The sequence below is a fragment of the Leopardus geoffroyi genome, chromosome A2, assembly GCF_018350155.1.
Source record: "Leopardus geoffroyi isolate Oge1 chromosome A2, O.geoffroyi_Oge1_pat1.0, whole genome shotgun sequence".
Classification (NCBI taxonomy): Eukaryota; Metazoa; Chordata; class Mammalia; order Carnivora; family Felidae; genus Leopardus; species Leopardus geoffroyi.
Genome location: NC_059331.1, coordinates 115667195 through 115695177, shown reverse-complemented (window position 1 = coordinate 115695177; position 27983 = coordinate 115667195). Strand labels below are relative to the sequence as shown.

The 27983-nt window shown below is 38.8% G+C and overlaps 1 protein-coding gene and 1 long non-coding RNA gene across 5 annotated transcripts in view; one reads left to right on the top strand and one right to left on the bottom strand.

Annotated features, from left to right (window-relative positions):
• Nucleotides 1–5254: 5254 nt before the first annotated feature.
• Nucleotides 5255–23153, bottom strand: NUP42 (nucleoporin 42). Of its 4 annotated transcripts, none has more exons than XM_045495075.1 (7): nt 22955–23153; nt 20538–20766; nt 17605–17699; nt 11322–11398; nt 10495–10581; nt 7668–7752; nt 5255–6224 (listed from the first exon to the last, which is right to left on the bottom strand). In XM_045495075.1, exons 1-7 carry the CDS (start codon nt 23064–23066, stop codon nt 5656–5658), a joined length of 1254 nt encoding a protein of 417 aa, XP_045351031.1. In that variant the 5' UTR covers nt 23067–23153; the 3' UTR covers nt 5255–5655. The 4 variants fall into 4 exon arrangements, with proteins under 4 accessions (XP_045351031.1, XP_045351034.1, XP_045351032.1 ...); XM_045495078.1 differs by lacking the exon at nt 22955–23153 and adding an exon at nt 22768–22786; XM_045495076.1 differs by lacking the exon at nt 22955–23153 and adding an exon at nt 22412–22515.
• Nucleotides 23154–23191: 38 nt separating this feature from the next.
• Nucleotides 23192–27983, top strand: part of LOC123606551 — a 45308-nt gene continuing 40516 nt past the window's right edge. Inside the window, exon 1 of the long non-coding RNA XR_006716334.1 lies at nt 23192–23503. This is a non-coding gene — a long non-coding RNA (uncharacterized LOC123606551). The remainder of the gene's footprint in view (nt 23504–27983) is intronic.

The following is a 27983-nucleotide window of genomic DNA, read 5'->3' as shown; positions in this document are numbered from 1 at the left end:
AAAAAACCAATGTAACACACTACATTAACAAATGTAGGACAAAATCCACATGACTATCTCAATTGATGCAGAGAAAGCATTTGACAAAATATAACACTCTTTCATGATAAAAACACTCCAAACTAGGAGTAAAAGGAAACTACCTCAACAGTGAATACATATCATACTCAACCATGAAAGACTAAAAGTTTTTCCTCTAAGATCAGAAACAAAGCCGGGGTGCCTGGGTGGCTCAGTTGGTTGAGTGGCCAGCTTTGGCTCAGGTCATGATCTCACAGTTCGTGAGTTCGAGCCCTGCGTTGGGCTCTGTGCTCGCAGCTCAGAGCCTGGCGCCTGCTTCAGTTTCTGTGTCTCCCTTTTTCTTTGCCCCATCCCCACTCATGCTCTGTCTCTCTCCGTCTTAAAAATAAAACATTAAAAAAAAAAAAAAAAAAAAAGAAACAAGGCAAAGATGCCTCCTTTCGGGGCCTCTGGGTGGCTCAGTAGGTTAAACATCTGATTTCAGCTCAGGTCATGATCTCATGGCTCATGAGTATGAGCCCTGCATCAGGCTCAGAGCCTGAAGCCTGCTTCAGATTCTGTGTCTCCCTCTACCTTTCTCTCTCTGCCATTCCCCTGCTAGCACTCTGTCTCTCTCTCTCAAAAATAAATTTAAAAAATATTTTTTAAAAAGGTGCCTCCTTTCGACACTACTATTCAACATAGTATTAGAATTGCTAGCCAAAGCAATTAGACAAAAAAAATAAAAGGTACCTAAATTGGAAAGGAAAAAAGTAAAATTATCTCTGCTCACAGATTATTTGATCTTATATGTACAAAACCTTAAACACTCGGGGCACCTGGGTGACTCAGTCGGTTGGGCGGCCAACTTCAGCTCAGGTCACGATCTCGCGGTCCGTGAGTTCAAGCCCCGCGTCGGGCTCTGGGCTGATGGCTCAGAGCCTGGAGCCTGCTTCCGATTCTGTGTCTCCCTCTCTCTCTGCCCCTCCCCCGTTCATGCTCTGTCTCTCTCTGTCTCAAAAATAAATAAACGTTAAAAAAAAAATTAAAAAAAAACCAAAACCTTAAACACTCAATACACACACACACACACACACACACACACACACAAACTGTTACAATTAATAATTTCAGCAAAGGGGCACCTGGATGACTCGTCTGTTGAGCTCTTGATTTTGGCTCAGGTCATGATCTCATGGTTTGTGAGGTCAAGCCCTGCATCAGGCTCTGTGCTGACAGTGTGAGACTGCTTGGGATTCTCTCTCTCTCTCTGCCCCTCCCCCGACTTATGTTCACTCTCAAAATAAACTTAAAAAAATTTTCAGCAAAGTAGCAGGATACAAAGTCAACACAAAAATCAGTTACATTTATATACACTAGCAATAATTAATACAAAGAGGAAATAAAGAAAATAATCCCATTTACTATGGCATCAATATTTAGGAATAAACATATCCAAGGAGGTAAAAGACTTGTACACTCAAAACTATAAAGCATTGCTAAAGAAAAGAAAGAAAATACAAATGAGTAGAGACATCCCATGTTTATGGAACGGGAAACTTAATACAGTTAAAATATACATACTATCCAAAGTGATGTAAATATTCAATGCAATCTATATTAAATCCCAATGGCATATATATGTATATTTTTATATACATGTATATGTATATACATGTATGTATATATATGTGTGTGTGTGTGTGTGTGTATATATATATATATATATATATATATTTTTTTTTTTTTTTTTTTTTTTTTTTTTTTTGCAGAAGTAGTAAAAAATCCTAAAATTTATATGGAATCTTAAAGTATCCCAAATATACAAAAGAATCTTGAAAAAGAACAAAACTTGCAGCCTCACAATTCCTGATTTTAAAGCATAACACAATGTAACACTAATGAGACAGTGTGGTACTGGTATAAAGGCAGATGTATTGACCAACGAAACAGAATGGAGCCCAGAAGCAAACTCTTGCATATATATATCCAAATAATTTTTGACACAGGTGCCAAGACAACAAAATGGGGAAAAGACAGTCTTTTCAACAAATGGTATTGGGAAACCTGGATATCCACATGCAAAAAAAATGAAATTGGACTCTTACCTTACACCATATATATAAATTTAAACAGATTAAATCCCTAAATGTAAGACCTAGAACTATATAATTCCTAGATGAAAACATAGGAAAAATCTTCATGACACTGGAGTTGGCAATGGTCTCTTGAATATGATACCAAAAACACAGACAACAGAAGCAAAAATAGACAAATGGGACTACATCAAACGAAAAAACTTCCATCTGTCCAAGGAAACAATCAACAGAGTGAAAAGGCAATCTATGAAATAAGAGAAAATATCTGTAAATCATATATCTGATAAAGGGTTAATATACAGACTATATAGAGAATTTCTACAACTCAAGAAGAAAACAGATAACTGGATTAAAAAATTGGCAAAGGACTTAAATAGACGCTTCTCCAAAGAAAATATACAGATGGCCAAGAAGCAACTGAAAAGATGCTCAATATCACAAATCACAAGAGAAATGAAAATCAGAACAACAATAAGATATCACCTCACACCCATTAGGATGGCTACTATCAAAACAAGAAAGTAAGTGTTGGAGAGGATGTGGAGAAATTGGAACTCTGCTGGGAATGTAAAATGGTGCAGCTGCTGTGAAAAGTGGTGTAGAGGTTCCTCAACACACTAAACATAAGAGTTGCATTGACTTATCAATTCCCCATCTAGAAATATATCCAGAAGAATTTAAAGCAGGATCTCAATGAGATATTTGCACACCCGTGTTCACTGCAGCATTATTGCAGTAGCTTCCATTGGGTGGAAGCAACCCAAATCCCATCAACAGATGAATGGTTAAAGAAAATGCGGTTCATACAAACAATGGGATAGTTTCAAGTGTGGGAAGATGAAAGAGATCTAGAGATCTGTTGCACAACAATGTGAATGTTGTACAAACCACCTAACACTACTATACACTTAAAAATAGTTAAGATGATAAATTTAATGTTGTGAATTTTTTTTTTCACAGTAATAAATCTGAGCTATTATGAACTTTCAGGCTTTCCTCTCCCTATGAATATACAATTTCCCCCTAAAATGGACCACATTGTACATACTATTTTATAATAGGCTTTTGTCCATTGACTACAGAAGAAAGTCTTTTCCAAGTTATTCTCTATCTTTTACGTCATTTATTTTAAGTTTATTTGAGAAAGACAGAGACAGAGGGGGAGGGGAGAGAGAAAGGGAGAGAGAGAATCCCAAGCAGGTTCTGCACTGTCAGCACAGAGCCCCACGCAGGGCATGAACTTATGAAACTGTGAGATCATGACCTGAGCTGAAACCGAGAGTCGGATGCTTAGCCAACTGAGCCACCCAAGCGCCCCTCTTTTAGGCCATTTAGAAAGGCTGTCTAGTATTGTTGGACACTAGACTGAATTATTTTATTCTTATGAATAATACTGTGTAGCTAAATCATGTTATGCCTTTTGAACAGTGATAATCTCAGCTTTTTTTCTCTCCTTTTCTAATCAGCTCTCAGCTATTAGACTTCTAATCTGTGATCAGACAACCAAGCTGGTTAAGTAAGTTTACTTGTAATAAAACCTTATTTGCAATTCTGTAATTTGCTCCCATCCTGGGTAACCAGGGACAGCCATTGCAGCAGCTGTGAAGGGAGGTGGATTTTGCTTATTTGGGGGTGTACCTTCCAGTTAGACCAGCTCACCCAGAATTGGTTCCTGCCTTACTGAATAAATCTAGATGGTAGCACATGCTCTTGGGGTTGCTTTTTCCCTTCCACTCGCTCTCAGGGTCTTGAAATTCAATCTACCTGGCCACCACCTCATTGGTACCTGTTTCTATTTTCTGAAGCACTGCTGCCTCTTAGCCAGGTCTAAGCTGGCCTTCTTTGACTCCTGATACTGGTATGCACGCACACTGCTGGTTTCTACTGTGTAAACATCTTTGCTTTAGTTCCTCACACTGTTAAGTAACCCATAGCACTTCTTTGTGCTTTTTGACAGCAGCACTATTTGACAACCTTGAATCTCATTAAGTTCACCACACCGTGTGTGGGGGGTGGGGGAGGTGAGCACGTGTGCGTGAAAGCACATAAAATACACTTCAGCAATTACAACAGAACTCCCAAATCACATATTACTGAGTAGTGTATATGCAACTAGATAGGCCCCTGTTTCCTAAATTTGCTTGTAGAATCTCATGAAACACTTGGTAAAAAACACATCCCCAGGTCTAGCCCTGTGGATATGTATTATTCTGGATATATAATTTAACAAATACCTCAGGTAATCCTTCTCTTCAGGCAAATTTAGAAACACTAGACCCTTAACCTGCATCCTCAGAGCCTCCAGGACACTGGGAAGTTCAGCTGGGACCCATGGGAGACTGGTAAGTCTGGTAGCACAGGGTTCATTCCATTAGGGTAGGAAATTCCTGGCGTCATCTGTAAGTTGGAATAAACATTGAAAAGTCTTTAGAGCTTGAGACCAAAGCAGAAACTTAGGATTTATTTACCATTTCTACACCAAGAATGGTTCCAAACATATACCCCTTGGCTATAGATTCAATCCCAAATTTTGGGTTTCCAGAAGTGTTAGCTGGGAGTCATATGGTTCTTTGAAAGAAGTAACGACTGGATCCTCTGAGGACTGAATGCTTTGCATATGTGCTAAAATCATTTGGGGTGCCTTTTATTAGGGAAGATTCTGTTTTCACTTATATCAGCTCAACACCAGATCTATGTCAGGTAACTGCTCTTGTAGTGCTAGCTATGTCCTTCTGGAGGCTTGAGGGAGGAGCACAGAACTCTGATACATATGCCTCAACTCATGACAAGTCTTTGGCTTCTTGTGTCGACTGTACATAAGAGAAAGAAGCATTCCTCTCTCAATCTAAGGACACAGGGAGACCCAACATGTATGAGAATTCTAAGAGAAGCTCACTAGAGCTGGTGACTCTTGACCCCACCACAGACACTATTTATTCACATGAGACCACAATTTCCATTTCTCTTACAATCCTGGGCCCATTTAAGAATTTGCCTAAAACTGATGAAGAATACTCAAATAGTGGCCCATGAGAAAGTTAAAACTGAGGGGGAAACAAAATTATGAGGGGAAAATGTCTCCACAGACCTGAAAAATACATTTTTGCCCTTTAAAAACTTATTTCTCTTTAAAAGAATTTTAACATAAAGGAAAGTGATGTTACTGATGTTTATTTGGTAAATAAGCTACATATTTAAGCATTTTTTCCCCTAATGGCTTTAGGAAAGATCTCCTTCCTAAAAAAAAATGTTTACAGGTAAACCTTTAAAGGGTATGACAGTAAAGTGATGTAGAACGAGAAAAGCACTTTATTCAGTGCACACTGACAGTTTTTCCAGTTCCATTCACAATTAAAGTAAAAAAAAAAAACCTCTTGAGTATTTTTTATGAAAAAAATATTGAATTTCAAAACCCCTGAAGTTACTATTGAAAGCTTATATTCCTTAAACATATATATGTAATATACATATATATTTGAACCACTCAGAGAAATTATATATGAACCACTCAAAACAACTCTAAGAGCTGTTCTTTTCTGTATTTAAAATTGTCGTTTCAGATATTTAAAAGTTCCACAGGTGGTGGCTTTAATGGAATTTTTCCCAGAGTAAATTTCTTGGATTGAAACTGCTCCAGTTCTTCTGCTGTTAGTTGATCCTTGGGTGTGAATAACACATTATCTGTTGTGATGCTGCCATTTGAGACTGGTAAAGAGGTGGATATGCTGCTATTTCCAAAGGTGTCACTGGATGACTTGGAAAAAGCACTGTGAGAATGTGAGCCTAGATTACCAAAACCAGCCACAGAATTGCCACTTCCAAAGGCTGGGGCTCCAACAGAGCCTGCTGCCATCGGAGCTGGAAATCCTGAAAATCCAGGTGATCCAAAACCGGAAGCTGCAGGACTTTTAAAAGAAAATGAAGCAGCAGATGTGATTGCAGGTTTCCCAAATCCAAATGCTGGAGTGGAAGTAGTGATGGCAGAACTGGCAGGGGGTGCGGCTCCAAACGCTGGAGTATTCCCAAACACAGAAGGACTTCCAGAAGCGGCAGAGGCAAATCCAGAGCTTGGTTTAAAACTAAAATTCTGAACATTAGCACTGCTGCTGTTATGCACTGGAAAACCTACAAAAACCAGAAAAAGGAAAAAATAACCTATGATAAGTCAGAAAATGTATCCATATTAACCACCCCTCCTTTTTTTCTTATTTCTGCCATGTTTTTTTTTTTTTTTTTTCAACGTTTATTTATTTTTGGGACAGAGAGAGACAGAGCATGAACGGGGGAGGGGCAGAGAGAGAGGGAGACACAGAATCGGAAACAGGCTCCAGGCTCTGAGCCATCAGCCCAGAGCCCGACGCGGGGCTCGAACTCACGGACCGCGAGATCGTGACCTGGCTGAAGTCGGACGCTTAACCGACTGCGCCACCCAGGCGCCCCATTTCTGCCATGTTTGAATGTTGAAAAGCGTTATTGGAAAAAGTGAAAAGAAGCAGCTAGAACAAACCCATTAAAACCCTGTCGTCCTGTCTTTCTGCTGCACTGATCTCATTTGTACCATGATTATCCACACTCATGGAAACTGCTTTGAGAAACCTCTGGGATTAGGAGGTGGACTTTCGCTTTCTGTGCTCGTGTGCCCCAAGTAAATCAGCTATATCCATTATCAAAGACTCTTTCCTCAGCTATATTCTTTTATTTAAAAATTTTTTAATTTAAAAAGATTTATTTTGGGGAGGGGGGAGAGAGAAAGAGACAGAGAGAGATGGAGAGAGAGAATCCCAAGCAGGCCCCATGCTGTCAGTGCAGAGACAAACGCAGGATGTGATCTCACCAACCGCAAGATCACGACCTGAGCCAAAACCAAGAGTCAGATGCTTAACCGACTGAGTCACTCAGGCGCGCCAGCTATATTCTTGTAAGCAAATATAGAGTGGTCACTTCATCTCAGTTTCCTCCTGTATAGACGGAGTGATTCTCAAGCCCCTTCCAGCTCTCAACTAAGATGAATATGATGAAATCATACTCTAATAATAGACATCTCTAGTTTTTGCCTAAATTTTTCCTGAGTTGCCATTTTTTGCATACATTTTATGACAGTTGAAACCCTCAGTCCTAATTTGCATTTTTATTTGTCTCTAAGAACCATTGTTCACCTGTGTCCTAACTTAAAAAATTTGTCCTTTAAACTAAAAAAAAAACCAAAAACAAAAAGTGACACAGTATTGCCACGTGAGACAATACTATGCTGTTATACACAGTGAAAAGAAGGTCCTCAATTGTGGTGCTGCTACAACAGTTACTATGTATTCCTATAAAACTTTTGAAAAAACTCCTAAAATACACTTTGAAAGCTTGAGCCATAGGGTCTTTCAAAAAACATGCTCCATCTGACCTCCATTTCACAAATGACTGATGAGCCAAATTCTTTGAAACTCCATTATGGAAGACAGTAGAATCTGCAATGGTAATTTAATGTCCCTTAACACACCTTCAGACTTTATGATCTGAAACCTCTAAAATCCTGTTTCCAAAATGGATAAAGTCTTGCATCACTTTATCATTTACCTGGTGGCCCAAATGTTATTCCTAGCATACTGCCAAATCCAAATGTAGCTGCGGCTTGATTTACTCCACCCTTTACATCTGAGAGCTGTAAAAAAAAAAAAGCAGGCAAATAATAAATTAGTTGATGAATAATTCTCAATTCACAGCCAAATTAAATTTTTAAAATGTGCACTTACCAGGCGCATGGGTGGCTCAGTTGGTTGAGCATCCGACTTCAGCTCAGGTCATGATCTCATGTTCTGTGAGTTTGAGCACCGCATTGGGTTCTGTGTGAACAGCTAGCTCAGAGCCTGGAGCCTGCTTGGACCTGCGTCTCCCTCTCTCTCTGCGCACCGCCCCCCCCCCCCAACTCTCTCTCAAAAATGAATAAATGTTAAAAAAATTTTTTTAAATGTGCACTTAAAAATGTTTACCATAGAAAAATGCCCACAATATGAATACGCATAGGAAAAAATGGACTAATTTCAATGAGTTAAGAGCAACTCATGAATTATGAGTGATGAATTATGGGTGATTTTAATTTTACTTATGCTTCTAAAATATTTTCTAAATTTCTTCAATGAATTTATATTAAAATCAGAAAAAAAAAATTTAATAATACATTTTAATGACTAGGTTGATTATCAAAAAATCTAATGGGGCGCCTGGGTGGCGCAGTCGGTTAAGCGTCCGACTTCAGCCAGGTCACGATCTCGCGGTCCGTGAGTTCGAGCCCCGCGTCGGGCTCTGGGCTGATGGCTCAGAGCCTGGAGCCTGTTTCCGATTCTGTGTCTCCCTCTCTCTCTGCCCCTCCCCCGTTCATGCTCTGTCTCTCTCTGTCCCAAAAATAAATAAACTTTAAAAAAAAAAAAAAAAAAATCTAGACTTCAGGCAAAGGGCCTTTGGAGGCTACCTAGTCTACTTACTCTGATGCCTGAACTGAATTGATTCACAATTACATAATTAAAAACTTACTACTAAAATCTATTGAACATTTCCTATTCCTTGAAAATACTTTATGTTCTTACTATTTTCTACTCTAGAAATGTCTTTCGGGGCGCCTGGGTGGCTCAGTCAGTTAAGCAGCCAACTTCGGCTCAGGTCATGATCTCGCGGTCAGTGAGTTCAAGCCCTGCGTCGGGCTCTGTGCTGACAGCTCAGAGCCTGGAGCCTGTTTCAGATTCTGTGTCTCCCTCTCTCTGACCCTCCCCCATTCATGCTCTGTCTCTGTCTCAAAAATAAATAAACGTTAAAAAAAAATTAAAAAAAAAAAAAAAAGAAACGTCTTTCATCTCTGCATAGTGAAATCTCAATCTCCCTTTCTTTTATTTTATTTTTAAGTTTTATTTATTTAAGTGATCTCTACACCCAATGTAGGTTCAAACTCATGACCCTGAGATCAAGAGTCGGATGCTCTACTGACTGAGCCAGCCAGGCACTCCTTTAAAATCCCTTTCAAGGAACTTTTCACTTACTCCTTACCTCCAAGAAGTTTTTCCTAACTAACTCAAACAGATATAATTTCTCTTATTTGGAAGCCTCAATAGCATTTTCTAAAAATCAATTTCATTGAGGTATAGTTTATACGCAATAAAATGCATCCATCGTATATATGTATTTCAGTGAGTTTTGACAAACTTCTAGTCACCACCACAATCAAGATTTAGAACATTTCCATCACCTCTAAAAGTTCCCTTGTGTTTTTTTCAGTCAACTCTCTCCCAAACGCTAAGTACAGGGAAGAACTCATCTCCTATCACTATAGATGAGGTTTGTTTTCTTTAGTGTTTCATATAAACGGAATCACATAGTATGTACTTTTTTTTTTTTTGGTCCAGCTTCTCTCCTTCAGTGTAATATTCATTAACAGGTAAACAGATAAACATATATTCATACACTGGATTAAAAGAATAAAGAATGAACTACTCATATATGCTAAGCCCACTGTGGGTGGGGCTGTCCAAGATCTTAACCTATGGAGGGGCACCTAGAAAAGTGGCAAAGAGCAAGGAACTTCTAACTCTGAGGGTAGTTGTGTAGTTCTTTGGACTCAGTTATCCTCTTTACATCAGTAATGGTGATGGTGGGCTACCTCTCATGTACGGACAGAATCCTTCAAGAAGTCCTACTAAACTTAAATGGCATTATAACAACTAAACGGTGGAGAAATTAGCTTACACAAGAGTCTGTTTAGGAAGTACATATTTAAGAAAGGGGTGGAGCACTGCAACTGTCACACAGTCATTTACTAAGTTAGGCAGTGACAACCATCATATCCTTTTTAGAAGGCAGAAATATAAATCGTCTGGGAAACTCTAAATATCTTATTTCAAAATAAGGTCCTTAAGAAGTTTTAATGGGAATAGAAACATCATAACTTTACTGACCAAGATAATGAATATGCTATAGTCAGGATCATGTATCTTTGGAGACAAGTGGGTATACATCTACTAAAGGCATTTCTATATAGGTCAGGGAATAGATGGTGAGTGTTTTCCAGTCACAAAAGCAAACAGTAGTCTAAATGTGTATTCAGATCATTTTTCAAAGCAATTTCTTTGTAAATGCTAATAACCTGGTATATTTGAATTTATGTAACATTTTCAAAACTAGACTACTTAAGTCAAAAACTTTACCCTAAGGAAAGCAAAGTTACCTGTACTTTTCTGACTGAGGAACAGAGAGAAAGCAATTCCAGGACTGTGATTTTAAATGATACAATCTGAGAATGTGTATCATAATTCTTGACAGAGAACTTTAGCTTTGCTTTCTAAATCCGAAGTGAAATTCTCTGCAAAAAAAGTAATAGATAAGACACTTCCCTGTAGAAAACTCTCCCAATACTCACCGAAGCTATGTTAGCCGATGTATTTAGATTTTTCAGTTCATTTACTCTGTTTCTCCACTGATTTATTAACTGTTGGAGGGAATTTAGCTAAAGAGAGAAGACAGAAAAATAATCAGTCAATTCTGAGTGTTTAAGTTAGTCTCTCTAACTTCATGTCTTTATTTGCTAATCACAAGTTTAGAAAACATTTTTATGGCCCATTACTCGTACAATTTACCCAAGATGTTCCAGCTATAGTTCCCTCCCTGTTCTCCAAAACCTTGTGTCACCTGGTTTAGAATTTCAAGTAATGTGGCAGCACAGAGGTAGTTATTTATATCTGGATGGGAACAAACATGTATACTAGTTGAAATGCATGATCATGACCGTAGACAACACAAAAATACACTTTGTTATTTCTTTTAAGCACTAACTTATTGAAGTCCAGCTTTTTTATTTTTTGATATCTCATATGTGAGAATGTTAATCCGTACCACAGACTGTGTCTTATTTCATTGCTTTTCTAGAATTCATCATGGTGTCTGTACCTAATAGATGCTCCATAAGTGTCAAATGATGAAAGGGTCTGACTTCTATGACTGATCACTGGATAATTTGCAAGAAAAATAGTGACATTCCTAGTTATATAGTCAAAATATATTATTACCATTTTAGATAACCAACCAATTTCAAAGAAAGTAATTTAGAAAATAAAAATAGCCTTGTCTTGAGAAAAATTATTAGACCTCATCCACTTTGCCAATGTACAAGCAAGCCACTACAAACAGAGAAGACTATAATTAACAGCTAATCTGGTATTAAGGTAGATGAATAGGAAACAAACTTACATAACTCTGTAAGTTATTGCTGGTTAAGTAGTTATGGTATTCAAGCCTCAATTCCTCTGGTGAAATGTCTGTAAAACCTGAAGTGAGGAATCAATTGGAATCTTTAAAATAAATACCAGTACTTTTGATAGTATAGTAAAGCTAGAAGTCCTAGACAAGAATATATGCTAATGTTGATCATAAGAAAATTTTCATAATCATAAGGAAAAATTTCAAAGCCTATATGTTTAATAAAGTATAAGATTAAAATAAAATATAGTTGTATATTTGATATTTAAAGGGGGAAATTTTCTAAAGATAAATGGAGTATAAGGAATAATACAAGAGTTAACTACATATACATTCAAATTTCTGTCTAAAATAATATTCTGTATGCCAGAAACTATAATAAGCAAAATTAAAAGGCAAATGGAAAACAGTAACTTTAACATATATGACAGGAAAAGAGCTAATGTCAATGTGTAAGCAGCACTTACAAATCCATAGGACAAACAAATAGGAGCAAACATAATAAACAGGCAATTCACAAAAAAATTCAAATAGCCAGTAAATAAGTGAAATAAAAAAGTTCAGTTTAGGGGCGCCTGGGGGGCTCAGTCAGTTGAGCATCCGACTCTTGGTTTCTGCTCAGGTCATGATTTCAACTGGTAAGTTTGGGCCCCACATAGGGTTCTGTGCTAACAGTGTGGAGCCTGCTTGGGATTCTCTCTCTCCCTCTCTCTGCCCCTCCCTGACTTGATCTCTCTGTCCCTCTCAAAATAAATGACTAACTTAAAAAAAATTCTTTAAAAAAAAAAGTTCAATTTAAAAGTACAACTTAAAATACAGATAAGATACTTTACTTGATGGCAAAAATTAAAAATGGATGGTATTTATTGTTAGTAAGGGTGTGGTAAAATTGACATTCTCCTAAATTGGCCCTTAAGGGAATCAGAAAGGCACTTTTCTAGGAGGACAATTGTCAGTACGTGTCAAATGCCTTAAATATGTTTGTACCTTCTGTCCTTAATAGAATTTCTAGGATTTAACCTCAGAAAATAATCAGACCTATAATCAAAGAGTTTTATGTATGAAGGTGTTCATTCTAGTATTTTTAGTAATAGAGACAAACTGAAAACAACAAAGTAGAATACAAAACTAGATTATGGTCCTAATTATATATATACAAACAGGAAATATGGTTGTGTGTGCGTATTTTGAAAGGAATAATCTGAAATATTATAGTTATCTTTGTGACACCAGGTGATCTTTATTTTTCAAGTTTTCTATGGCAACAGCTGTAAATTTATAATTAGGAAACTTTTTAAGAAAGGAAAAACAACATTCAGGATATTTCCTACAGAGAATTACTTGTAACCCAGATATCATTAACTCCATGGACTTCTACAACCCAGAATAAAGAAAAGACTAAATGTTCAAATTAGAACCTTGGATTCCCTCTAACAACTTGTCGTTATACCATCTTTAATAACTGTTCAGGCCAAAAAACCTAGGAATCTCCTTGTATTTATCTTTTTCCCCACATCTAATTAATCGGCATCCTGCCAAGTTCTAATTCCAAAATGCACTACGAATTTGACCAATTCTGTCCACTGCTAGTGATTCTAACCCAGTCAGTCACCAGCATTTGTCTCCTAATTCATCTCCTTGCCACTATTTTAGTTTTCACCCCACAGCACTCCCTACAGACCACTTCTTTCATACAACAGTCCGACTGAGTTTTTTCTAATCAGATCATGTCCTTCTGCTTAAAACTCCACATGGCTGTCCAGTACAGTTAGTCCAACATGATCTGGCTCTTGGCTGACTCTATGGCCTTATGTCCTATTACTCAGTTTCTCTCATTCACTCTCCTCCAGGGGTTCTGGCCTCACTTGTCTTCAAACTTGCCAATCTTGTTCCTACAAGGGCCTATGCACTAGCTATTCCTACTGCCAGGAATGCTTTCCCCAAATCTTCCCATAAGAGACACCTTCTTCTCACTTAGGACTCTGCTCCAATCCTGCCTTGTAAGAATGGATAATTTACTCTAAAGAAAAACTGTCCCTCCAGTTACTTTCTCCTCCTTCCAGCTGTTCCTCATCTGAACCACAGAACACAGAAAATTATCTGAGTGGCTATTTTCGCAGTTATCCCAAGGGGGTAAAAAAGCAGTATCATTTTAGATGCATAGAGAATTAATTCATTACAACTGATGTCTAAGAACAGTTCTCCAACTTTTTGGTCTCAAAACCCATTTATACTCTTAAAAATCATTAACAATGCCAAAGAGCTTTTGCTTATATAGGTTATAATATACATATTTACCATATTTAAAATGAAAAATAAGAAATAATAGAACATACTTATTAATTCACATAAAAATAAGAAACCAATTACATATCAACATAAATGAAAAAACTATTTTTCAAGCAAAAAATAAAAATTTAGTGAGACGAGTGGCACTGTTTTATGTTTGTAAATGTTTTTTTGCATACTTTAATGTAAAAATATTTTATCGCTAAAAAATGCTAACCCTCTTCTGAGCTTTCAGTGAGTCATCATCTCTTTGCTGATGGAGGGTCTGTTTGTAAATTTTTTTAATGTTTGGTTTTAAGAGAAGACTGCTGGATTATTATATCTACTTCTACATTCAGTCTGTTGCAATATACTACCTGGCTGAAGTGTATGAAGAAAATCTGTTCTAACACAGATAGGGAGTTGGGAAGGAGGACTTTAATAATCTTTTCAGGTAATTGTGGTGTTAGGTTCTTACAAGTTTAGCTATAATGTAAATTTAAGCCTTAATATTAATTAACTTTTTGTATTATATTAAATCCAGTGGTTTATCTTGTGCTTAGAATGAATTTTTCAGCCATGCATGTTTTTATAACATCGTACATTGTCATTTAGAAACTACTGGTTCATTGAGTCACCTAGAACTTTCAAATATTGCCACATGCCATTTTACAATATCAAAAAACTCTTATTTGTTAATGTCACTGTCCATCTCATCAGAAGAGACTTTAAGAGATATTTAAGTCATCAAGCTGACAGTGGCAGAAAACAGTTTTCCATAATTCTAATTCTCACATGAAAGTTGAATTTTGCCATTGGCAATAAACAGTTGTTTTCTTTGAAGCAACAAACTCACTCCATTTGTTTTTTTTAGAAAATGCTGCCAAATTCCTAAGTCTAGATAACCATAGCTGTCAGTCATTCTTTCAAGTAAAAACGGTCTATGGAAAAAGTGGCTGGTTCAGCTCACAACTCAAAGGATCACTCGTGTCTTCCCTCAAGGAAGATAACCATCATATCTGAGTACGTGGCAGAAGCATTTCATGTGTGCTTCTCATTTTGTCACACAGATTAAAAAAAGTGTGCATACAGGACACCTGGGTGGCTCAGTCAGTTGAGCATCTGACTTTTGATTTCAGCTCGGGTCATGATCCCAGGGTCATGGGATGGAGCCCTGCATGCTGCTCAGTGCTGAGTGTGGAGCCTGCTTGATCTGTTCTCTCTCTATCTCTGTCTTTCCCTCTCTAAAAAATAGTGTGGGGCGCCTGGGTGGCTCAGTTGGTTAAGTGACTGACTTCGGCTCAGGTCATGATCTTGCAGTTCATGAGCTTAAGCCCCACATTGGGTTCTGTGCTCACAGCTCGGAGCCTGGAGCCTGCTTCAGATTCTGTGTCTCCCCCTCTGTCTCTGCCCCTGCCCCGCTCACATTCTGTCTCTCTCTCTCTCTCTCTCAAAAATAAATAAACATTAAAAAAAAATTTTTTTAAGGTGTACACTCAAGGGTCGAGATTAATAAAATCAGTATTTTTACCTCTTCATCAAAAACTTTAAGTGAAAATGGCATTAAAAAGTTTTTTTTTATTGGGGAGCCTGGCTGGCTTGGTCAGAAGAGCATGTGACATTTGACCTCAGGGTCATGAGTTCAAGTCCCATGTTAGGTGTAGAGATTACTTATAAAAATTAAAAAAAAAAATTTTTTTTATTGACTACTGTAGTCTGCTAGTACAGTTATGTTGCCTCTGCCTTGATTCATGCTAAGATACAAGGAGTTTGACCCATCAATGCTTTTGCACCAACAGTGCAAATGTCAACAGAGTGAAATGGCAATTAATGTCTTGGTATTATTATGAAAATATTTTTGAATTTGTACAGCCTTTCGAAAATTTTTTAAAATTTATTTTTATTTTTTTTAAAAGTTTATTTTTGAGAGAGAGAGAGCGCAAGGGAAGATCTGAAGTGGGCTCCATGCTGACACAGAGAGCCTAATGCGGGGCTTGAACTCACATACCTTGAGATCATGACCTGAGCCAAAGTTGGACGCTTAACCGACTGAGCCACCCAGGCGCTCCTGTAGAGGCTTTTTAAAAAAAGTTTGACAGAAAGCATGTGTGTGCGCACTCAAGCACAAGTGAGAAGGGGAGGGGCAGGGGGAGAAGGAGAGAGAGAATCTCAAGCAGGCTCTATGCTGTCAAGCACAGAGCCCACTGTGGGGCTGGATCTCACAAACTGTGAGATCATAACCTGAGCCCAAATCAACAGTTGGACGCTCAACTGACTGAGCCACCTAGGCACCCCAAATTTGTACAGCCTTTAAAAGGGTCTCAGGAATAGGGCTGCCAGATTTAGCAAATAATACAGGATGCCCAGGGGTGTCTGGGTGGCTCAGTTGATTGTTTGACTTCGGCTCAGGTCACGATCTCACAGTTCGAGAGTTCAAAGCCTGCACTGGGCTCCCTGCTGTCAACGCAGAGTCCACTTCAGATCCTCTGTCCTCACCACCCCCACCCCTCCCCCGTGCACAAGCACTCTCTCTCTCTCTCAAAATAAACATTAAAAAAAAATGCAGGATGCCCAGTTAAATCTCAATGTCAGATATATAGCAAATACTTTTTTAGTATAAGTATGTCCTAAATATTACATGGGATTTCATGTACTAAAAATATTTTTTGTTTACCTAAATAAAAAAGAATTTAAATTTAACCGAGTGTCCCATATTTTATCTGGCAATCCTACGTAGGAATCTATATTCCACAGTTTGAGAACCATTGCTTTAGGGCATTAGACATTAGGTTTAATTCCAAACTGATTAAAAAAGGTTCAGTACTTCTTTATTTTCTTTATAGAAAACACTATCTAAAACTATCTGATTTATTTGTATTATTTACTGTCTCCCTCCCTCAAGAACATAAGCTTTGTAAGCATGGGAGCTTGTCTATCCTGCTCATCACTATATTCTTAGAACTTAGAATAGGGCCTGGCACAAAGGAAATTCAGTAAATATTTTGTTGAACAGCTGAGTGAATAAATAACTAAGGACTGGTGTGACAAATGCTCAGAGGGAATAAGCAGGCAGAGTTGAGACAGAGTAGGGATCCCAGAGTTCTGAGGGATTGCAGGGGCTCTCATCTGCGAGGTACTTGCTATTTACTCAACAGCACAGAGGGCCCAGGACCACCCAAAATAGGATTAGAAAAGTGTGGTGCTCTAGGTTTGAGTTCAGAAAGGGCTTAGGGACTACGCACAAAAGAAAACAGGGAGGAAAAAGTGTATTCTAAAGAAATGCTATCCCTGTAGCCAAGCTAAAGCTCTTTACCTTCACATGCTATCTCCAGAATAGGTCTCAACACGCTTTACAAAAAATAACTATCTTTGGAAGGAAATACAGGGAAGGGAGAAGAGAATCAGGCAGCCAAGGCCTTAATGACAAAAAGGATGTGAATCTTCTATTCACTGTTAGCAGCTAAGAGTTTTGAAAGTTGTACTTATAGGGAACCAAGAAGGCAGAGACTCTTTGGGGGCTTACAGAATTGGAATTGGGGTGGGTCCTGATTTCACTATTTTCTCATGAGAACTACATACTTTAAAAAAACTGTATCTTCTTTTAATTTTTTTTAATGTTTATTTATTTTTGACAGAAAGATACAGAGCATGAGTGGGGGAAGGGCAGAGAGAGAGAGGGAGACAAAGAATCCGAAGCAGGTTCCAGGCTCTGAGCTGTCAGCACAGACCCCGACGCGGGGCTCGAACTCACAGACCGCGAGATCATGACCTGAGCCGAAGTCGGATGCTCAACCGACTGAGCCACCCAAGCGCCCCCTCAAAAAACTGTATCTTCTAATCTCTATCTCTGAATTATGAAGTTCCGCCAGAAAAATGGAATATTTTAAACAATGTCTAAACTCTCCTAACTGTAGCTAAGTTTGAGATTAGTTTATTAAGCATGACCTTCGTTTTAGAAACTAAGAGTTATAAAACACATTTTAAAAACATACAATTTCTCAATTACCTGAAATATTAGGCTTCTTTTTCACTGGCGAATAAACAGAAAACATCCACTGCCCTGATGATTCCCAAACTTCCATATCTTTTATAATTCCTTCTCTGGAAAAAAAAGAGAAAAGGAACTTTTTCATCTGCTTGTTAAAATTTATTGTTTATAATTTTCAATGACTCAAATTTTAAATTATAGTAAACATATAATTTCAGATTTTTTCAATTGTATTTCTGAAGAGTATTCTTTAAAGCAGAATTTATAGAATAAGAACTATATTTCATGATTTTAAATATTGTAATATTGGGGTGCCTGGGTGGCTCAGTTGGGTGAACATCTGACTCTTGGTTTGGGTCAGGTCATTATCCCAGGGTTGTGGGGTTGAGCTGTGTTGGACTCCACACTGAGTGGGGAGCCTGCTTGGGATCCTCTATCTCTGTCTCTTCCCCTCCCTGTACCCCTCTCCTTTGCTCGAGCGCTCTTTAAAATAAAAAAAATTAGGGGCGCCTGGGTGGATCAGTCAGTGAAAGGTCTGACTTCAGCTCAGGCTATGATCTTGTGGTTCTTGGGTTCAAGCCCTGCGTCGGGCTCTGTGCTGACAGCTCAGAGCCTGGAGCCTGCTTTAGATTTTGTGACTCCCTGTCTCTCTGCCCCTCCCCACTCATACTCTGTCTCTTTCTCTCTCTCTCTCAAAAATGAATAAACATTAAAAATGAAAATAAGGGGCACCTGCATGGCTCAGTCAGTTAAGCAGCCAACTTCAGCTCAGGTCATGATCTCATGGCTCGTGAGCTTGAGCCCTGCGTTGGCATCTGTGCTGGCAACTCAGAGCCAGGAGCCTGCTCAGATTGTGTCTGCCTCTCTCCCTGCCCCTCCCCTGCTCAAACTCTGTGTCTCTCTCTCAACAATAAATATTAAAAAATAATTTTAAAAAATTAAAACAAAAAAATATAATACCAAAAAAGTTTATAGTTCTGGTTTTCTAGTAAGCTGAACCATTAACCAATACATTTATTAAGTGAGAACTATCCAACTATACATATTTAAAGAACTAAAATACAATAAGATATACAATACTAACTTTAATCTTTCTTTGTTATCATAAACATCAATGGCCATTTAACTGGAAAAAGACACAAAGCACCATATGAGTAATACAGAACCATGACATTTTAATTTTATGTAGGTATGTATGTATGTATTTGAAGTTTATTTATTTATTTTGAAAGAGAGAGAGAATGAGCAGAGGACGGGCAGAAACTCTGAGAGGGAAAGATAGAATCCCAAATAGGCTCTGTGCCATCAGTGAGGAGCCGATGTAGGGCTCAAACTCACGAACTGTTAGATTATGACCTGAGCTCAAACCTAGAGTCAGACACTTAACTGACCAAGGCATTCAGATGTCCCTGTATTTAATTTGTTAAAAAAAAATTTTTTTTTAAGTAAGCTTCAAGCCCAGCGGGAGCCCAATGCAGGGCTTGAACTCACTACCCTGAGATCAAGACCTGAATTGGGATCAAATCAGACACATCAGCCACGTAAAGCCAGCCAGGCACCCAGAACCTTAAACGTTTTAAAGTGGGCAGGATTTGGGGCGCCTGGGTGGCTCAGTCAGTTAAGCAGCCAACTTCGGCTCAGGTCATGATCTCGCGGTCTGTGAGTTCGAGCCCCGCGTCGGGCTCTGTGCTGACAGCTCGGAGCCTGGAGCCTGTTTCGGATTCTGTGTCTCCCTCTCTCTGACCCTCCCCCGTTCATGCTCTCTGTCTCAAAAATAAATAAATGTTAAAAAAAATTAAAAAAAAAATAAAGCGGGCAGGATTTTAGAGACCATTTTGTTTAATTCTCATATTTTGCAGAATGGAAAACAGACCCATATCCATATAGTTATTTTATTGGCGAAGGTGTGGATAGATTTGACTCTAAATTAAATGTTTCCCTCCACTATCCAAAAAGCCACAATTAATAAAATTTTAGCTATCACAGAATTTTAAATAATTTTTAAATTATTTTACAACATCAAATATAGGAAGGAAGGCTTTGTTTGCTCTTTTACCTTTAAAAAATCAATTGTATGTAGTACATGGCTCAAAATGTTTACCACTTGTTCTAATTTATTATGGGAAATAAAAGACTAACAAGTATATTTAAGTTCTGTCCTCAAGTGGGGAGCTGAGGCAACAGTTACAGAGAGTCAGGGAATATTTTGGCACCAGTCATACATTCTACCGTGATCAAGAAATCATAAGGAATATACTCCACAGTAATGAAGGAAATCAAATGAAATCAGTTTCAATGGGGTAGGTGAAATAAAAATTTTAGAAAGAAAAATGCCAGATGTTGTAAGTACCACCAAGATTACAAATAGCTTAAATTACCTCATACTTTGCAAAGACCTCATAATTTGCAACAAATTTAAACAGAACTACTTCAGAAAGATATTCACAATATAGTGTTAGCCATAGAAAAGTGGGAAAAAAAATTAGCCCTGAGAGTCACTGTACTGGTATGGTAAGGTGACCAATATTTTTTTTAATTTTTACTTGAGAGAGAGAGTGTGTGTAAGTCAGGGAAAGGGAGAGAGAGAGAGAGAGAGAGAGAGAGAGAGAGAGAGAGAGAGAGAATCTAAAGCAGGCTCCACAGCGTGGAGCCTGATGTGGGGCTCAGTCCCATGACTCTGGGATCATGACCTGAGCTGAAATCCAGTTGGATGATTAACTGACTGAGCCACCCAGGTGCCCCAAGGTGGTACATTTTTAAGTGAAATAAAGTCTACTGTGACATATGCAAAATAGTTATCTCTGAGTAATAGGATCATGGGTGCTTTTTCTTCTTTTTGCTTATTCTGACTTTTTAATAATGTATTACTTCTTTTTTAAAGAAAATATTGTAGGTACTTTTGAAAAAAATAAGCAAATGGGTAGTTAGTTTTTCTGAAGGCTTCCACTTACAGAAGTTTCTTTTCATCTTTCTGCTCATCAGAGCTGGGTGAAGCAAATGGATTCTGGGATAGTCCAAACCCCCTGTTCCTGCTAGTTGAAGCTCCAGAATCCGAAGAACTGAAAGATGGCTTTTCTTGATCTCTGCTGCCCCCCCATGGTGTGGATTTGGAGAAGCTGGATGGCTGGATAACACTGGAGTATCTCTGGCTGGAGGGATTCCATCCACGTCTGTTACTACCTGAAAACAAACAAAACAATTTTATTGGCAACTCCTTTTTTAAAACTCTAAAAATTTCATTACATTTTGTCTTATTATGTGCAGACATTATGCAAAGATTTAAGAAGTACATTTCCACTCATTTTAAATCACAAAATCCTTCATTTTTGATTTATATATTTACTTGTAACCAACACATCATGTAATGGTCTAGTGGCATTTTTTGTTTGTTTGCTTAAAAAGGTTGGATGGCCTATAAATCCACAGAAAAATAATGATATATTACTAAGTTAAGATGATATAAGCTTATTAAATAAATAATTGCTTGATAATGGATTTAGGATCTATCTTAAACCATAAGCTCCTTCAGGATAAAAAGTTCTGTCTTTACCATTTTTTGCTCTCCTACTGGGCCCTTACACAGCAGTAAAGTCTGAAAAATGAACAATGTATTAAAGAGTTTGTAAATATAAAAAATTAGATCCTACCCTCTGTCCTTGAATAGATGCTTAAATCTATTTGACTCCATCTTCCCTCTGCGAAAACACCATTACCACCTCTCTTTCATAGGGAGATTATAATTTACATGTGAATAAAATGCACTGAGTTCTATTATGAGCAGATTCTAATATTTCATAATTATCGAAATGAGCCAACAGGACTCTCTCCTCTCTCTGTATTTAAAAAAATCTTCTCACTTAAAGTACCTCATTTACTCATCACTTCCTAGTTGGGGCCAAGATAATTCACCTTGTTTTTGACTGAATTAGGAGATATGCCATGAAATATATTAAAAACTGGAGTGATGGGAGATATATTCCTTCTTGAAAATTCATCTCCCATTTCTAAAACTACTTAATAAAACCAATGAGAAAAAGGAGCAGATTCCTCATGTAAGGGTTAATGGTATTTTAGTTTTCTGAAGTTTCAAATCCTTTGGGGGATGACACCCTGAAGAAATTCATTCTTTCTTTTGTATATAGCTTTTGGCCTTCACTTATTAATTCTAGAAGCATTCCTTTCTGGGAACTAAATACACTGTTTACTTAATGAGTTTCATTTACACTTTCTTCAACCATTAATCCATTCAACATTTATTTTTTAATTACTACATTTAGAGTGAGTCTTCAAAGAATGTCAAATATTAAGTGGTTTTTCTAGGAAATACACTCACATTTATCAAACCCCGAGTCATAATTTTTGGTTTGGAATATTCACTAGACTAATGGTGGGTGATGCAAAAGGGCTGTCTCCAAGACAAGGAGGGATCAGACGTGAAACCACAATGCAACATGAAGAGTTGGATGAACAGTCCCACAAGAGGGAAGGGAAGGAAGAGTAGGAGAGGTGGTCAGCATCTTGTGACACTGTCAAGGGCTACTGTCAATCCTTAGAAAATAAAACCTAACTATTCATCTGAGCTTTAAAACTTTGCATTGTAATATGGTTTCATTTTTGTTCCCTCCTCATCTTGAACACCATCCTTTCACATCATCCACGATTGGCTTAAATATTCCAAAAACTTTGACAATCACTAAGGCCCAGATAGTAGGTCAACGTGGTCCTCCATCCCCCTTCCCTCATAACTCACAGTTCTTAACTGGGCATCCCACCCTTCTAATTTTACCCCCAATGTTATGAACACGTACATTCACCTGGGGTATACCTTTGTAGCTATTATTAGATTTTGAAAGGAGTTTGCAACTTCTCCAAAGTTAAGAATCCAGGCTCTGACCCCAGTTGCTAGCCTCTCTCTGGAAAAAAGTTTTGTAAAAATTATATTTAAGGTGACAAGGGAAAAAAAATAAAGTACTCAGAAGGGTAGTAAAGCAAGGAGGCATCTGGGTCGACCTACACCAATTCTCCAGACCATTACCACCCACAGACAAGGTAGCTTTCCACGTACTCCCGACCTAAAAACTCATTGTTTCGCATTAGTAACAAAGGCCAAATCCCTGTCTTCATCCCCTCAACAAAAAACAACCCAGGGACTAACAAGCTAATAAAAGCGTCGGAGAGAACCTGAACCCAGCCCCGTGGGCGGGGCTGAAGAGGGGACGACGCGAGCAACTCAGCGTCACCGGACTGGTGCATAGCGCCGCAAAGCCTAGTGGCGGGCCTCACGCCTGACGCCCGTTCCCAACCGGACGAGCCCCGGGCCAGACCTTCCCCTAGTCGGCTACCGGCGTAGGACCGGGGAGAACGTCACCTGAGGGCTGTTGCTGCCGTCCCCCGCCCGCACCCCCGGCGCCGGGGTGTTCGTTCCAGCACCGGTCTCCAAAGCGGCACCGGCCTTGAAGGAAGAATTGACAAATGGTCATAGCGACGGCGTCGCCCACGGAACGGTCTTCAGGCGGCACCCTCAGCGGAAAGAGAGCCCAATGCAACCACAGGTCCCACCCCGCTACCGTGATGTCATCTTCTCGCGCCCCTTTCTCTCTTGTCCCGCCCTGGGATGAGAGGCGTGGGTTTTACCCAATAGGGTTTGAGAAGAACGGGGCGGCCCCCACTCACTGAGCTTGTCTTGGGAAAGCGGAATGTTTGGATGGTTAACGTGGAGAAAGAGGCGTGTTTGCGCGTGGTACTAGGCCTCCGACTTTAAGGGAGGCTTGAGGGTCGGAAATGAGAAGAAAGCAGGTTAAGGAAACAGATCTTCAGCAAGGCCCTGGAGGACAGGAGTACTTGTAGCTTGAGAGACCGAGTCGTACTTTTCATTTCTGCTGTTGAGGAAGCAAAAATCTGCCCAGCCATTCATCAGGTGGGTAACACATAAAGCCAGTTATAAGGTTAACAGGAAACTGGTTCCTTCAAGGACAGACAGCAACTGAAAAGTATCATAACAACTCCTATAAAAGGAGAAAGTTGTTTAAAGTCCACATAAACACCGCTATTTAAAATTGTTTCCTTAAGAATGAAACATCCCACTCTTCCTTGGAGGAGCGAAGACAGAGAAGTAGCATCGATTTCTACCCAGGTGTGGAACTTCAGGTTCCTGAAAAGAACATTCCATATTTTTCTTAATTTTGTAGTTTCCAAGAAAACGACCCTACATCCACTTCTCAGTCCAGATTGGATGTTGATGCCTTTACACACAACTCTGCTTTGCTTTGAGCTTACCAAATTTTACCTAAAATCCATCTTCCCCACAAAATCCTACAACTGTCTTTTCCTTTGTATGGTGAGACACCCTACTCTCCCCCTGGTTCCCAGTCTGCTTGGTTGCAAGGAGGCAATGAATATGAATTTGTTGGAATACAGGTTTATCCCTGGTGGTTTAGGATGATTGGTCATAGTTCTTGCTCACATCTTTGGATTTTCAGTACAATGGAATCTACCAAAGCACTGGGAATAACTGGTACAACCTAGCTTATTTAAAGTAATCTCTAGGGGTGCCTGGGTGGCTCAGTCGGTTAAGCGTCGGACTTCGGCTCAGGTCATGATCTCAGTTTGTGAGTTTGAGCCCCGTGTTGGGCTCTGTGCTAACAGCCTAGAGCCTGGAACCTGCTTCAGATTCTGTGTCTCCTTCTATTTCTGCCCCCACTTGTGCTCTGTCTCTCAAAAATAAATAAATGTAAAAAAAAACAAAAACGTTTTAAAGTAATCTCTGTGCCCAACGTGGGGCTCAAACTCACGACCCCAAGATCAAGTCACATGCCCTTCTGACTGACTGAGCCAGCCAGGCACCCTAACCTAGTTTATTAAAAAAAAAAAAAAAAAAAAAAAAAAAAAAAATCTATTCAATTCACTTACTTTGAAACTTATTGAAGATTTACAAATACAGTATAAGAGACTATATTGCAGACTTGATGCCCCATCACCCAAATAGTTCCTGTATTTCCTACAAAAACATTCTCCCACATAACCACAGTGCAGTCACCAAAATCAAGACGTTAATATTTAGTACTACTGGGGCGCCCGGGTGGCTCAGTCGTTTGAGTATCTAACTTCAGCTCAGGTTTGTGAGTTCGAGCTCCTCATGGGGCCTACTGCTGTCAGCACAGAGCCTGCTTTGGATCTTCTGTTCCCCTCTTTGCCCCTACCCTGCTCATGCGCGTGCAACCTCTCAAAAATAAACACATTTATATTAAAAAAAAAAAAAGGATCCAGTTTAGAATCATTGTTGCCTTATTCATATTTCTTTAGTCGTCTTCATTCTGGAACATTTCCTCAGTATTTGGTTGATTTTCAAGAGCATAACACTATTAAAGACCTTAACACTACTTCAAGACCTTGATAGCTAGTTATTTGGTAGAAGTTCCTCAATGCAGATTTATCTGATGTTTTCTCATGATTGGATTCAGATTGAGCATCTCTGATAGGATTATCACAGAAATGAAGCCATGGTCTTCACATTGTACCTCCCAGATTGTGCACGATTTCAATTTGTCTCACTACCTCACTCTGATCACTTGATAAGGTGGTGTGTGCCAAGCTACTTCACTCTACAATGACTCTTTTCCTTTTGTTATTAGTAAGGACTTTGTGGGGAGATACTCTGAAAGTATAAAAATGTCATTCCTCCTCAAGCTTTTTGGTTCATTCATTCATTTATTCCTATCAGTATGGCCTCATGATTTCCAGTTTTATTCAGTGGGTTATAATCTATTAGTCATTATTTTGAGGTTCGTATCTTCCCCAATTTGGCCAGCGAGAGCCCTGTAAGCTCCTTTGTTTTTTGACACATCGCATGATTCTCTGATCACTTCTTTACTCCTTGGCCCAAAAGATTGCAAGGCTCATCTTGTGCATTCCTTGATCCAGTCTTGGAATCAGCCATTTCTCCAAGGAATCTTGGGTCTTTTAATGGTACTTAGAAGCCATGATCCGAACTTTAAGTTTTCTGGTTGCTGTTGTGAGGTTTTTGCTCCCAAGCCCTTTCATGGGCATTGCTAGGAAATATGTACTATAGACAGACACACATTTACACCAACACATTATTTCTGTGTCTATGTGTATTAGAAACTAGGAGTTTACACTGATAACCTCCAATTCTATCCCAAGATCACAGGAGTTATCTTGCTCCTGTATTTCTAACTCCCTCCTTTGATTGGGAGGAGGAACTTGGTTCCCACTGTTCACATTTGAGTAATCCCCTTGTATTAACCAGTTTCTCATTGTGGCCACTGACTTGTCTATGCAAACACCAACATATGTAAGGACTCTGCTGGGTTATCAAAGACCTAAAATAATGTCAGTGGTGGCTGAAGCTGTGAGGGTGAGCATGGTGGTGTGTGAAGGTAGAGAGAGATGGGCAAGCCCAGATCCCAATGGAGATCATCTTGGTGGAGTGCTGTGTTAGACAATAGAGCGTAGGGCCAATGGATGCAGAATTCAGTAGTGATCAGTCAGGGAAGGGGAAGGTGGAAAAATCAGGAGTGGGGTCACAGGAAGGAAACTTCTGATTTCAACATAGCGGAGTGAAAATACTAATGCCCCCTCCCCTTTCCTCTTAAAAATCATCTCAAAATAAGAGGGAAAAGCAAAAACACCATCTTTCATTATACTAGGAGATAACCAAAATCTCAAACCACGATTTATGAGGACTGAATGCACATGGAAGAATATTCAATTACTTAGAAGATCAAATATCTATGGGGTGCACGCTGATGTCCCTAGAGAAGGCTGAAACGCCTCAGGAACTAAAAGCCTCTAGGTAACCAGAGAAGAGTAGACTGAAAGTCTGTAAGTGGTGAAGTTAGAATCTAGCTCCATAAATCCACCTAGTGAGGCAACTATTTGTACCTGATGGGAGATAGGTTTTTTTCTTGGAAAAAAAAAGGGGTGGGTGGGGTGACAGGGGTAACCAGAGAGGCCTCAGAATCCAGGACATCAACGACAAAGGGGAAATTATGGTACTGACAAAGCAACTTATGTTTATTGTCCCCTTTGCCTGAGCTCCAGAAATCCTGCAGCCAGGCTTACAGTCCCCTTTTTCCCCAACTTGCCCTCCCCACCCAAGGTCCAGGAGTTTGGAAGTTTATTTTTTTTGAGAATCAAACATCTCAGAAAAGTATCTATGAGTCTCCGATAGATCCCCAACAAAAATAAGTGGCCATTTCCTCATCATATGACGAATCTCACTGATAAGTTTTACTTTTTTATACTTATTTTTACAAGTTTATTTATTTTGAGAGAGAATGGGGAGGGGGGTGCGGAAGCAGAAAGAGGGGGACAGAGGATCCTGAAGCAGGCTTGGTACTGACAGCAAAGAGACCAACATGGGGCTTGAACTCATGAACTGTGAGGTCATGACCTGAGCCAAGGTCAGATGCTTAACTGAGCCACCCAGGTGCATTAAAGCTCACTGAAAATTAAGCCCATCTCTGTACACAAAAATTATTTTTAAATGTCTCATTTTAAATATAAATACACAGCCAGGGATCAGATATTTGTGTAAAGACCCCAACAGAAAAGAGCAAACAGAAAAAGAAGAGTAAACTGAAAGACATCAAGGTGTATAGAAAACGTTAAAGAAACTAAAATATCCCCAGGACATAATACTATAGGAAAGAATATTTTTTAAAAAGTGTTCTTAGAAATTAAACATGGCTAGTGAAAATAAATTCAATAGAGGGTTGGAAGATAAAGTCAGAGAAATCCCGTACAAGAACTGACTAAACCAGATCCTGAACCCAATTACTGTTGTTATGAGAGGAGGCTTAAAGGTCTGGGAACTAAAAAGCTTTCTAGTTAGTAACATTTCAGACAATTTCCCAGCACAGACTTTAAAATTTTTATTTCTCCCAAAAATAGCCTTGCAAAGGAGGAAGTTAGGAAGGTGAAAATAAATTCAAACTTTTAAGTCTTTTGAGGCAAATGTAAGAAAAAGAGTGTTAAAGGATTTATCACATGATGAAAGATGCAGCCTGAAATTGTCTTTCATTTTGCCAAATTATTGAGGCTTAATTTGGTGTCATGTTGGAATGGACTGAATTTTCTGACATTGTGGGTATATGTTAATGGCATCACCCTTAAAAAGCAAAATTTCCTCCAAATATTTCCCTTACCCTGGCCTATGCGGCAAATCTCAAATTTTTGCTGTTAACAGTATATAAGGCAAAAGGAACATAGACCGCTTGGTTAATATGTGTTTATTTAATGGCTTATTTTTGTGATTCAAAATTTCCTTTAAGATTGTAGGTCAGGTTTTTGAAAGCTAGGTCAAAATTGTAATTGAGTACTGTTTTTTTATAGCAACATTTTTTGAAGACAAACTTTTTACGTTCAAGTTGTGATTT

Bases quoted from the DNA above. Each gene is read 5' to 3' on its own strand.
- NUP42 (XM_045495075.1), bottom strand. From the start codon at position 23,066: ATGACCATTTGTCAATTCTTCCTTCAAGGCCGGTGCCGCTTTGGAGAC. The intron at 11,399-17,604 runs GTAATTGAGAAA...TCCTCACTTCAG, and splicing joins AAAGAAGCCTAATATTTCAG to GTTTTACAGACATTTCACCA. The intron at 7,753-10,494 runs GTGAGTATTGGG...TTTTTTTTACAG, and splicing joins CATCGGCTAACATAGCTTCG to CTCTCAGATGTAAAGGGTGG.